Here is a 13488-nt window from a genome sequence, read left to right as displayed (position 1 = left end):
GTTAAATCTTATTAATACCTCCTGTGCATATCTTCTTTGACATATGAAAATACCATTCGGATTCTGCAACACTTTTATTCCAAGAAAATGTTTCATTTTCCCAAATTTGTCATGTCAAACTCTAACATCATTGAGTTCTTGAACTCATGGCACATGCAAACATCAAATCCAATTAAAATTAAATAATCTACATAGAGACTTATTATCAAAATGTTACCATCAACTGATTTTGTGAACAAAGTGTGTTCATTTGAGCATTTTTTCGAAGCCTTTATGGAGAAAATAAGTCTCAATTTCGCCGTACCAGGCCCTTGGTGCTTGCTTGAGGCTATATAAAGCCTTTTTAAATTTGTAGACTTTTCCTTCTTCTCCCTTCTTCGTAAACCCGTCAGGTTGCTCCACAAATATTTCCTCCTTAAGCTCACGTGAAGAAATGCACTTTTCACGTCTAACTGGAAAACTTCCGCTACTGCAAGAAGGACTCGAATGGTGTCAAGCCGGCCTAGCTACTGGTGCAAATACTTAGGTATAATTTACACCAAAATGTTGTGCGTAGCCTTTAGCTACAAGTGTGCCTTATGAGAGAAGTGAGAGAAGGGGAGTGGTCGGTGGTCTCCCATCGGCGAGGTAAACTAAAGGTGTGGGACGACAATGCAGTCAATAGCAGAACTAAAAGTGACAACCGGAGAAGATCGACGTTTTTTATAACTCCGTTTCCTGAGAAATTTTTAGCCAGAGATTTGTATAAGGTTTACGCAAAATATGGTAATGTCGATGAAGTGGTGATTCCTTTCAAGAAGGACATTAGGGGCAACAGGTATGGATTTATCCGATTCTTTTCTTTCTTTTTCACATATTTTTTTCTTTCTAAACCACATAGCAATCACACTATAAATGAATAACACATTCCTCTCCCCAACTTGAATTCAACCACAACATAAAGTGAATACTGCCTACTTTATAAGGCAAGGTAAAAATCCAAACTAAACATCATAGTTGAGGGTTCAAGAAAAAAATACAACAATCACATTCTATTAAAAAGGTGAAATATGTCTCAAGTTCAAAAAACGAAATGGATATTTAGAAAAAGGCTCAAAGGGGTTATGAATGGTCACACACTCACAAGGTGAAAACTATTTGGCTAGTAGTTGCGTTCAAAATCAAACAAGTGCCTTGATCACTTTTGTGTATTCACAAAATCAATACAAATGAAAGATTAAACATAATAACATCCAGTTAAAATAAGAAATGTCAGTTTCTCGCATATATACACAATGGAAATCCAACTCACATTTATGGGTAAAAAAGAGAAACTAATGTGATTCAAGTCATGAGCAAGTTATGCAAAAAGAATGAATGACATGATAAGTGTACAAATGACAAGTTTCCTAATCATGTAATGCTATAGAAAGCGATAAACGAGTACCTTGCAACGTACAAATTTGAACATTATCATTACCGCACAATTGACATGTTGAATCAATCAAAATTGGAGAATTACTAAATGCTACTTCAAACGATCGGGCCAAAATTTGAATCTAAAAACAAACAAAAGAATTAAAAATAAAACTATAAAATACTATACTATAAAGCCTTGGTGTAAGTGGGATAAAGGCTAGCCAAGTGAACCATTAAAAAGAATTCACTGGCCAAAAGTTACAAGACGCGCGACAAACAGTTTAGCGCGCGAAGCACCCGCACCTGAAAAATCAATACCAGTCCAGAGATTGCATTTTCCAGTGTCGCCTCCACTTAACACCCACGCTACTCATTTTACACAACTAACCGAATTTTGGTTAGTAATTTTCTGCTATTAATTAATATTTCGTGTGTCAGTGTTGCGTATAATGCAATGATTTTGGTGATAATTGATGAGAAGGTTAACTAGGGAAATATTAATTAATAAGGAATGTCAGTGTTGCGTAACACTCGGGGGAGATGAACCTTATTACTTTCTATTTGTTTCTTGTTGATATTTTAATTGCTTATTGAAGTATGTTTACAGCTTGAAGCTGAATTATTGGATTAAAATGTCATGACGTTCCTAGGATTGAATATGTTGAATTCCGCTGCGTAATTGAAATTTGTTTCAATTTGGAAATAATATCGTTTGAAAAGTTCATCCGTTTATATGTGTTATGTATCTATTATGATTAAGAGCAATTATTTTTGTATTATGAAGAAAACGTGACATCCTGGTTTCAAAGAATTGTTTTAAATGAAGATTTTATACTCTGATTTTATTAATATTATACGGGGTAAATCGGGGTGTTACAATTGGTATCAGAGCAGGGCGGTCCGTCCGGCCAAGTTGTTGAGGTTTTTTTTGTTGGAATCACATAAGAGGTTGTTGGATGTCATCGATGTTGTTGTGTGTTTGTGAATCGAGAGTCAGAATCGAAACTCGAAGATATGAGTATTTTGTGAAAAGGAATGGAGCCTTGGTGTTTCTAAGACGAATTTTTGGCGAATTACTAAGTCTCTTGAGTTATAAGAATAATGAGGTTTTGGAAATGTGTTAGGATTCATGTTTTATGGTTCTAAATCATTACCATATGTTAGGTGTGAGTGGATACGTGTTTATTTCATGAAAGGTGGCTAAAATGGTTGGATTTTAATGAAGAATTAGTATGAACCCGAGGGCGGTTCGTAAGAATTTTTCTGGTTTTTTTGGGGAAACTTCAAAAATTTATAACTTTGACTTGAGTATTTGTTTGACCCACCGTTTGAAGCTGGGAAAAGCTCATACAATGTACTTTCTTGGAAAAATGGTTTCTTGTTCAGGAAATAAATTTAAGCTGGTATGTAATGAGACTTGGTGGTTTCGGTGTATGATGTCGGTGTTTGCAATTTTTGGTAAACTTTGGAAATTCATAAATTTTGGACCGTAACTCCGTTTAGATTGCTGTTAGAAGCGTTGGGAAGCAAGAGTGGTAGTCTCTTCAATAATAATGATTCCGATACCCAAGATTGATTTAAATGGTACGTGATAGTGATTGCCGAAAAATTTAGAGTATAGATTGAGGAGACGAAAAGATTTTAAACTTAATTAATTATTTTCAATAATATTAAATGGTACGTGGTGGTCAAGAGGAATAGAAAGTCATACAATGAATTTGAAAATAATATTTTATTTATTTTCAAACCATTTAAAGACTTTCCAATTCTTCAATTCTTCCTGTTTTTATCTAAGACAATTAAAGAGAAATTCTAGAAGAATTTCTAATTCTTAAATATTTATAAAATATTAGTATATTTTTAAATGTACTTTTCAAGACTTTATTTTTCAATAAAAGTTGTTACAAATATTTTTTAGTTAATAATATTTTATAAAACAATCTTTTATTCAATATTTTATAGTAAGAAGTTAAATTTATCTCAAATATTAGGTGCTAAAATCCTTTGTAATTTAGTTTAGTGTGACTAATCTCATATAGATATATATCATTCATAAAAGGTAAATTACAAAAAACATACTAAATATAACTTTTTTAAATAAAAAAGTATATTGACTTCTTATTTGACTAAAGAAAATGCATTAAAATAAATTAATTTATTAGTATTTTAAGTTACCTTATATTATAAATATAATTCTTAATTTTATTTTATAACATTAAAATAAATAAATTTTTTGAATCGCATTGATAAAATTTGACTAATCAACGTCAACATAACTGGATTATCCTTTATCAAATAAATTTTCCTGTTCTAGATATATATATACTCTGACTTTGCTGTCTGTTTTCTTCTGTACATTGAATTCAGAGATAAGCAAGAAACATTTATTTATTTATTTCAGAAGTACACATTTAGTTATGAATTTATTTATGAAATTGTGATGTTCGCACTCTCAAGTCTCAAACTCCCCCGTTTTATAAGATTTTGAAAACGTTTCTCTTCTCCGTACAAACAACAACATGGATTCTTCTACACTTTCAAACAACGTCACCAACCCTCTCCTAGTTAACCTTACTCCCTCAAAAAAAAGTACTCGATTTTTTTAAGAATCGCTGCAACAATGATAAGGTTGTCTCTCCATCTGCCTCTGTCGTCTCTCTCCTTGACATTGACCATGAAGGTAACAGATCAAACTACTCTCTTCTGATATATATTGACTTGCAAAGGATTTGTTGCAAAAGTAAAAATTAGGTTACAAAGAGAGGGTCTTTATATAGAGACCAGGGAAACATAAATAGACATAACAGTTAATGATTAACTATTTCCTATGAAAGTTTGTCTGCCCTAGAGAATCTGTCTTTTGGCTTTCCAAGACTGCATTTAAATTTATCCAACAAAACTCCCCCATAAATTAAATGCTCCTTCGGTCAATTAATCCCAGCATTATCTTGCCTCTGTCGAATATCTCCTTCGACAATGGTTTTGTGAAAATATCTGCAGCTTGATCCTTGCTTGCCACATGCTTCAGTTCGACGCTTCCATTTTCACATGTTCTCGAATGAAATGAAAACGTACGTCGATGTGTTTACTTCTTTCATGATTCACTGGATTCTTCGCCAGTTCGATTGCTGATTTGTTGTCGACTTGCACTATGGTTGCATTTTCCTGCTTCTGCTCTAACTCACATAACAATCTTCTAAGCCATATAGCATGGCATACACACCATGATGCAGCCACGTATTCTGCTTCGCATGTCGACAGTGTTACAATTGGTTGCTTCCTTGAGAGCCATGTGAAAGCAGTGTTTCCCATAAAGAATACATATCCTGATGTACTTTTTCGATCGTCTATATCTCCACACCAATCGCTGTCGGAGTAACCTGTTAGCTTGTAATCTTCTGCTTTTGAGTAAAACATTCCAAGTGACACAGTTCCTTGGATATAACGAAGAATTCTCTTCAAAGCTTTCCAGTGTGAGTGAACTGGTTCTTCCATAAATCGACTCAATATTCCGACACTTAGAGAAAGATCTGGTCTAGTACATGTGAGATATCGAAGACTTCCGACCAAGCTTCGAAATTTGTTTGCTTCGACACGTTCCCCCCATCAAATTTTGAAAGCTTGGCTCCTGGCTCCATTGGTGTCGAGATTGGATTGCAACCTTCCATTTTGAACCTCTTCAGAATGTCCTTTGCATATTTTTCTTGTGAGACAAAAATTCCAGTTTCTTCTTGTCGAACTTCCAGACCAAGAAAGAAGCTCATTCGACCTAAGTCCGTCATTTCAAATTCTCGTGTCATTCGACCTTTAAATTCTTCGATCATTTGATCACTGTTGCCCAGGAAAATCAAGTCGTCGACATAGAGTGCAACGAGCAGTATATCTCCTTTATACTTCTTTACATATAGGGCATGTTCATAAGGACATTGTTGGAAACCATTCTTTTTGAAGTAAGTATCAATACGTGTATTCCATGCACGAGGTGCCTGCTTTAATCCATAAAGTGCTTTCTTGAGTCTTAGCACTTTTCCTTCGCTTCCGTATTTCATGTATCTTGGTGGTTGTTCGACATAGACTTCTTCTTCGAGCACACCATTCAAAAATGCTGATTTGACATCCATTTGAAATATTGGCCATTTGAGCTGAGCAGCTTGAGAAATCAGCAGTCGAATTGTCTCCATTCTTGCAACTGGTGCGAATACTTCGTTATAATCTATTCCTTCCTTCTGCCTGTATCCTTTTGCCACAAGTCGCGCCTTGTACCTTTCGACTTTTCCTTGAGCATTCATCTTTTTCTTAAACACCCACTTCACACTAATGGTTCGACTTCCTTTTGGTAACTCTGCTAGTTCCCAAGTTTTGTTGTGTTCGATAGCTTTAATTTCTTCGTCCATGGCATTCTTCCACTTCTCATCTCTCCATGCTTCTTCGAAACTAATGTTTTCAGAATCTGCCAGTAGACACACAAGATGTACTTCTTCTGTATTATCATACAACTCTTGCAGGCTTCTCATTCTGGGCTGTGAGGATTCGTCTTCACTGTCAGAGTATTCAAACCTTGGCAATTGATTTTGGGTTGTTGGTATACCGACTGAGGGTTCTTCAGTTTCGACTATGTCTTCTGTCGAATTGTTCCAGTCCCACCTACTTGCTTCATTCACTCGAACATCTCTACTTACTACCACCTTTTTGTTTATGGGGTCGAATAACCTGTATCCTTTTGTTTTCTCATCATACCCAATTAATATATATTTCTGACTCTTGTCTTCAAGCTTCGTTCTTCGTTGATCTGGTACATGTGCATAAGCTACACTACCAAATACTTTAAGATGAGATACAGTCGGTTTCTGTCCACTCCACGCTTCTTGCGGTGTTTGATCTCCCAACTTTGAATGCGGACATCTATTTTGAACATAGATTGAACATTGCACAGCTTCTGCCCAAAATTCCTTCGACATGTTCTTACTTTTGAGCATTGAACGAACCATGTCAAGGACTGTTCGGTTTTTCCTTTCAGCAACCCCATTTTGTTGAGGTGAGTATGCTGCAGTTAGAAATCTCCTTATACCCTGCTCCTCGCAATACTTCATGAAGGCTGTCGAAGTATATTCTCCTCCTCTGTCAGAACGAAGTGCTTTGATGTGTCGATCAGTCGATTTTTCAACCATTACCTTGAACCTTTTGAATGCTTCGAATGCCTCAGATTTTTCTCTCAGGAAGTAGACCTAAGTCTTTCTTGAGAAATCATCGATGAAGGAAATGAAATACTTCTTGCCACTAAAGGATTCTGGAGTGATTGGTCCACAGATATCAGTGTGAATTAATTCAAGGATGTGCTTAGCATGATATTCTGCCTTCTTTTGAAAAGAGGTTTTCGTCTGCTTGCCAAAAACACAATTTTCACAAAATTTTCCTTCAAACTCCATGTTAGGCAATCCATGTACCATGTTTCTTCCCGCTAATCTCTTTAACCCAGCATGATGTAAGTGACCAAAACGTAGATGCCACAGAGTTGCTTGGTCTTCAGTGTCGATTTTCAAACATTTTTCTCGAACGCTTCTCAGATTCAGCTTGTATATTCAATTCCTTCCCATCTCAACTTGAGCAATTTGGTGCCCTGATTTATCCTTCAAATGCAGTATTCGATCCTTCATGAATATCGAATATCCCTTCTCCGTAAGTTGCCCCAGACTTAGAATATTTGCTTTTAGATCTGGTACATAATAAACATCTTGTATTTTTCCAGGTACGTCTTCTTTCTGCAAATAACAAATTGTTCCTTTGCCTTCGACCTTTACCTTCGACGCATCTCCAAAAGATACATGACCATCTTCAATTTTCTTTATTTCTTTGAATAGATGTTTGTGACCACACATATGATTACTTGCTCCTGAGTCAAGGTACCATATGGTGTCATCTTATGTGTTTGTCTCCTTTTGGGTCATTAATAGGAATCCTTCGTTTGATTCTGTTTCTAGTGCGAAATTTGTTGTCTCTTCGACTTTCCTCCTGAATCGACAGTCTTTTGCAAGGTGTCCCCCTTTTCCACAATTGTAGCAACTGTATGAGTTGCAATCTTTCGCAAAATGTCCATGTTTATTGCATTTGTAGCATTCGATGTTGGAGTTCGACCTGCCACCTCTATGACCACGTCCTCGACCACGCCAATTTTGTTGACTTGCCTGTCCTCTTTCGAAAATGTTGTTCTGATTGCTTCGACCACCATCTCGACCTCCACGACCACGTCCTCGACCACGCCAGTTTTGAGATAAAAGTGCCCTTTCATCTCTAGTGGATTCCTTTGTCTGTTCTGCATTATTAAGTGTCTCCTCCTTCTTTTGTATTTTGCGTTGTTCGTGTGTCTCAAGTGAACCAGCTACTTCTTCGACAGTGATTGTCGCAAGGTCCTTCGACTCCTCTATTGCACATACTATATTTTCGAATTTTTCAGTCAAAGATCTTAAAATCTTTTCGACAACTCGAGCATCGGTCATTGCTTCTCCATTTCGTTTCAGTTGATTTACAACTGTTTGCACACGCGTGATGTAGTTCGACACGGACTCCGTCTCCTTCATCTTCATCCTTTCTAATTCTCCTCGAAGAGTTTGCAAACGAACTTGCTTGACTCTATTTGCTCCTCTGAACGCCGTCTCTAGTGTATCCCACGCTTACTTCGAAGTAGTTGAACCCGCAATCTTCTCAAAACCAGGTTCGTCTACTGCTCTAAACAACATGTATAATGCCGTTTTGTCTTTCGACCGCGTCTCTTTCAACGCCTTGTTCTGGGCTGCTGTATTTCCCGTCGTGGTTTCTGGTTCTTCAAACCCTTCTTCTACAACCTCCCACACATCTAACGATCCAAGCAGCGCCTTCATCTGGATGCTCCAGTTCTCATAGTTTGATTTTGACAGTTGCGGCAATGGCATCTGGTTCATCATGTTTGCCATGCGCTCAGATACCAATTTGAAGGTAACAGATCAAACTACTCTCTTCTGATATATATTGACTTGCAAAGGATTTGTTGCAAAAGTAAAAATTAGGTTACAAAGAGAGGGTCTTTATATAGAGACCAGGGAAACATAAATAGACATAACAGTTAATGATTAACTATTTCCTATGAAAGTTTGTCTGCCCTAGAGAATCTGTCTTTTGGCTTTCCAAGATTGCATTTAAATTTATCCAACAGACCATACCAACACGCCATCTTTTTTCAATTTCAAACTCAGCGTGAGTCATTCATTATTCATAACCCAATAGTCCATTATTTGGTTTTTGTTTATGTATTAAATTGTTCGAAGCTTTTTGATTTATAGTCTCAATTATTTTACGTTAATTTGAGTGCTTGTTATTGTTTTTTTTAGACTGGCACTGATCTCTGTCTTGGTCAGAACGTTCTTGCTACCAATGATGCTAGTGAACAAGAAGATGCTGACCTATCATCTAAATCCGATGAAGAAAACGCTAAGAATGAGGTATTTATGGTTACATTCATGCATAGTTTAATTTAATGAACTTGATTGATGTTTTTTCTTTTATTTTGTTTAAGCATTTAAATTGTTGTTGTGATCATCCTGTGAATCATTATATTGTGAATTTAAAATGTTTTCGATACAATTGTTGTTTTTATGCTGTTTGTGTATATATTGAGGGTGCAATTGTGGTTTACGACGACAATTTAGAGACACAATTCATTGTTTTCATGCAATGGTGTTTGAATTCTATGAACTGTTTTCTAGATGGCTGTTCTTCGAGGAAAACTGGCTCGAATGAAAATGGAGAATCGTCGATTGAGTTTTATGCTTGATCAGCTTCAAACAGATTATGATACCTTGCAAATGCGTTTTGAGAAAGTGAAGCAGGACAAGAAGGCCAAGCAAGTCGAAGGACAAGAAAGGTTTGTTGGAAAATCTGAAAAGAAAAGGAAAATTGAGAATGGTGGAGCATTGGTTCCAAGAGATTTTTTGGAGCATGAATTGGCTACTAATAATGACACTGAGATGGATCCTGAACCTTCTTCGAGAACAAAAAGTTCTGATCAATTGAAATCCCCACAGGAGAACCACATTGCTCCAAACTTTGTTAATGATGATTCAACTGATGTTGCTGCAATCTTGACGAGAGCAAGAGTTTCTATTAGAGCTAGATCAGATGGAATCTTGGTAAATATGTCAAAAATGTGTAACATAGTTTTAAATTGCAAGTTGCAATACTTTTTAATCTATACAATTTTGTAACAAGAAATTATTGTTATTTATTAGGTTTCTGATGGATGCAAGTGGAGGAAGTATGGACAAAAAATAGTGAAAGGAGACCCGAGTCCTCGTGCTTATTATAGGTGCAGCATGGTTAGGGGTTGCCCAGTTAGAAAACAGGTAGGCTTTCTCCTTTAAGATTCAAACATAATTAATGCATCGGAACCTCAATTCCATAGCAGTCGCATAGACATTAAAATGGCACAAACAACTGCTGCTGCTGCAAGAATGCTTCTTTTAGAATCAACTTCAAGCAAAGATGAAACAACAAATGCAACTATTCTTGGTCTATAACACTCGACTTTACACAAACTCCAAATGCCTCAAAAATAGTTACAAGTTCCTTTGCCTCAACAAACAACTTATCCTATTCTACAAAATAACATTCAATATATAACTTATCCTAAATTGAGATTAAAGAGTATTTTTCAATCAATCTTGAAATTAAAGATCAAGTTATAATAAACACAAACACAAGGAAAAATCATTAAGATCGATGAATAATGAGAGAACAATTAGATTCATTTAATCTTAATTAATAAAATAAATTTAACTACTCATTTTTATAGTATCAATTAGAAAACAAGATATATACTTTTTTTCATCGTACTCTATTTTTTCCTTGATTATATGCAAGCTTGCTGCAGATTTGTGACATATAAGTTTTATCTGTTTATTATTTCTCTCTTTTCTCTTACATGTGAATTATATATATATATATATATATATATATATATATATATATATATATATATATATATATATATATATATATATATATATATATATATATATATATTTTCCTTAATCAAAATTGGTTTCTCTAAATTCAAAATTTGTTTTCCACCATCACTACTAGAAATACACGTATTTCCTGCGGAATTACCTGCGGATTTTTGTTAAATTTCTGCAGGAAACGTGTTTCCTGCGGATTTATTTCCCCAGCTAAAACCTTCGTGGGTAATATTTTTCGCAGGTATTTCCGCAGCTAAATCCGCAGGAAATAATTCGCAGATAAATCCGCAGGTAATTCCGCAGGTAAATTTGCAGGAAATGTCTATCCGCAGGTAAATCCGCAGGAAATTTCTTTCTGAAATTAAATAATTTTTTTATTCTAATAAACTTTTGAACCATTATATATATTTAAATGACTATAATTTTCAATTTAAATTAAACTTGAATTCATATAACATAATTGGTAAGAAGTACTTACATAGTCATTACTAAAAATGATTCAAAAAATCAAGTTATTACTAATCATTTGTTTGACAAGTTAAAAAGATAATACAATCCAAAAACTAAGTCAAAATGAAAAAAGTACAAATCAAAACCCATTACTAAGGTCTTCTTCATCTGTTTCATCGACGACATCTTCATTTGTGTGGCGATCAATTTCATTAGTGGATTGTGGTGGATGAGAAGAAGACCCAACAAATCCTAAATGATTCATTAAAAATGAAATTTTATTATTCGCTTCGGCCATCTTTTCTTCTTGTCGATGCAATTGTTGCCTCATCACCATCTTCTCTTGTTCTTGTCTTTGCAACGATGCATTTAAGGCATGGACTTGACTTCTCAAAACATCAACCTCTTGAGAGTCACTTGAAAGACTTGAGGGTTTCTTTGATACAGAAACCAAAGTCTTAGATGCGGTTCCAAGACCAAATACCCTATTCCCTTTCTTCTTTCCAACCGACTCTACCCATATATCCAAATCAGGAGGCATTTCATTAGTTGGTTGACTATCAGCTTCGTCCTCTCCTGGAATAGTTGGATTCTGAGAAGAAATCTCCAACTTTTTCTGTTCAAATTTATCCTAAAAGAAAATTGAAAAAATAGTAAGGAATTAAATTTAATAAAAGTGATATTTTCCGAAAGACTTTTGTGCATATTTGAAATTCAATCAAATTAACACTTCCCGAAATACTTACATATGCAGATTCAACATGAACTCCAACCCAACTTTGATCCTTTTTCCGATGTGTGCAAAAATAAAACTCGGTCAATGATGGATCTGCACCCTTTTCCTTTCTCTACAAATTACAAAAGAAATAGAACTCAATAATTTTATCTATCAAAGTATATGATATTGGTATAGTGAGACTTAACATGTGAAACTATGATGATGTCAAATTAAGGAGGTCAACAAACAATATTGGCCTTCAAACTATTCTGACAACACTAGTGTTTAATCAATGAATTGAAGTAAATTAAAATAACACCACTCTAAAACAGTCACGAAACACGAGTTGAGCTACTGGACAAAGAGTATGAAGATGTCTACAAGACTATAACACAAATATACCAAGCTATGTGAGCATTTCCATATTATACTTATCAATGCAATCTTCCTAGGGACCATTTGGAGAAGATTTCACAACATGAACAAACTTATACTTAGCCCTGGTTCTATAAACAGATTTATTGGATAACTATAGCCTATAGGTATGCTTCAAAGCTGTAACATATCTTTATTTCTCTAGTAATGTGATATCTTGAGGATTTTCTATGTTTTCTTTTATTTAACTTTGATTTATTGATTCAAGTTTCTAACTTATAATTCTTTGAGTGGACTACTTCAAGATTGGATACTGAACTTCAAAACATAATGAAAAACATATAATATATACCATTCTTTTCCAATGCAAACGATGAGGAATAGACCCTCCAGTGTGAAGAGATGCGCCATCCAGAGAAGACCGGTTTCTTTTATTCGTCTCAGATGCTTTTTTAAACTTTAACGAATTCCAATGTTCCAATAATTGCTGCCACACATCAGCTCCAATCCAACCCGGTCTATACTCCAAGTCTTTGCGAACATCTTGTAGTAGCTGAGACATCTTTGCTGCACCTCTTCTTTCAAAGTTACGTCGCACCGTAACCTTGTGTTCCGGTGGCCATGAAAACTTTTTCTGTATTAAAAAACCATGTTATACCAAGTAAAGCAATTAAACCTTTCAAAATATATTGCAATGATTTAGGATAAGTAAGAGCAGAATCTGGTATAAGCTTTCCAAAATAACCCAGCTGCAATGAGATGGAAGCATATGAATAATAATTTATTTGTTTTTGTTAGATGAGAAGAATACATTCAGACCATGTTTCAACTACATATTTTCATCAATACATTTATGCATTCAGACTCGTAATTGTCACTACATTTGTATTAAAATAAGGCATACATAATGCCGTCACACCAGTATTAGATGACCTAACTTATATTACATCACAGGGCAGGTTATTTGTGTTGATGGAGGACTATCAGTGAATGGATTTCAGCCTAGTATGAGAATAACATAATATTCATGTGCTTCATGGCTCATTGTTAGTTATCTTTGGAACAAAAAGAAGTAAACTCAAGTAAAAAATAGAGTACAACCAGCTTTATTTCATCCAAGTATGAGAATAACATAATATTCATGTGCTTCATGGTTCATTGTTAGTTATCTTTGGAACAAAGAGAAGTAAACTCAAGTAAAAAATAGAGTACAACCAGCTTTATTTCAGCCCAGTATGAGAATAACATAATATTCATGTGCTTCATGGCTCATTGTTAGTTATCTTTGGAACAAAAAGAAGTAAACTCAAGTAAAAAATAGAGTACAACCAGCTTTAGTTATCACCATTATTTTAACAACCTCCCTACAGTTAAACTAATGTTGAATTATATTAAAACTAATATCACCATTACTTTGTATGATCAGGAAGGGTGGATTGATCAGGTACAACAGAGATACCAAATGTAAGTTCAAATACAATAAAGGTGGGGTGTGATGGTGATGGGAGAACAGACACTACAAAAAACAAGTTTATTTCTAGCACTTATTTAGAGGAATTT

General features: G+C 35.0%; 2 protein-coding genes across 2 annotated transcripts; one reads left to right on the top strand and one right to left on the bottom strand.

Moving 5' to 3' along the window:
• Positions 1-4422: 4422 nt before the first annotated feature.
• On the bottom strand, positions 4423-4893 carry LOC131633143 (secreted RxLR effector protein 161-like). Its single transcript, XM_058903863.1, has one exon. It carries the CDS (start codon positions 4891-4893, stop codon positions 4423-4425), a length of 471 nt encoding a protein of 156 aa, XP_058759846.1.
• Positions 4894-8343: 3450 nt separating this feature from the next.
• On the top strand, positions 8344-9788 carry LOC131633142 (probable WRKY transcription factor 31). The gene is made up of 4 exons (XM_058903862.1): positions 8344-8367; positions 8760-8870; positions 9135-9557; positions 9657-9788. The coding sequence occupies exons 1-4, from the start codon at positions 8344-8346 to the stop codon at positions 9786-9788; spliced, it is 690 nt and encodes a 229-aa protein (XP_058759845.1).
• Positions 9789-13488: the final 3700 nt, after the last annotated feature.

The sequence above is a fragment of the Vicia villosa genome, unplaced genomic scaffold (assembly GCF_029867415.1).
Source record: "Vicia villosa cultivar HV-30 ecotype Madison, WI unplaced genomic scaffold, Vvil1.0 ctg.001080F_1_1_3, whole genome shotgun sequence".
Lineage (NCBI taxonomy): Eukaryota > Viridiplantae > Streptophyta > Magnoliopsida > Fabales > Fabaceae > Vicia > Vicia villosa.
This window is presented reverse-complemented; position numbering and strand designations above follow the sequence as displayed.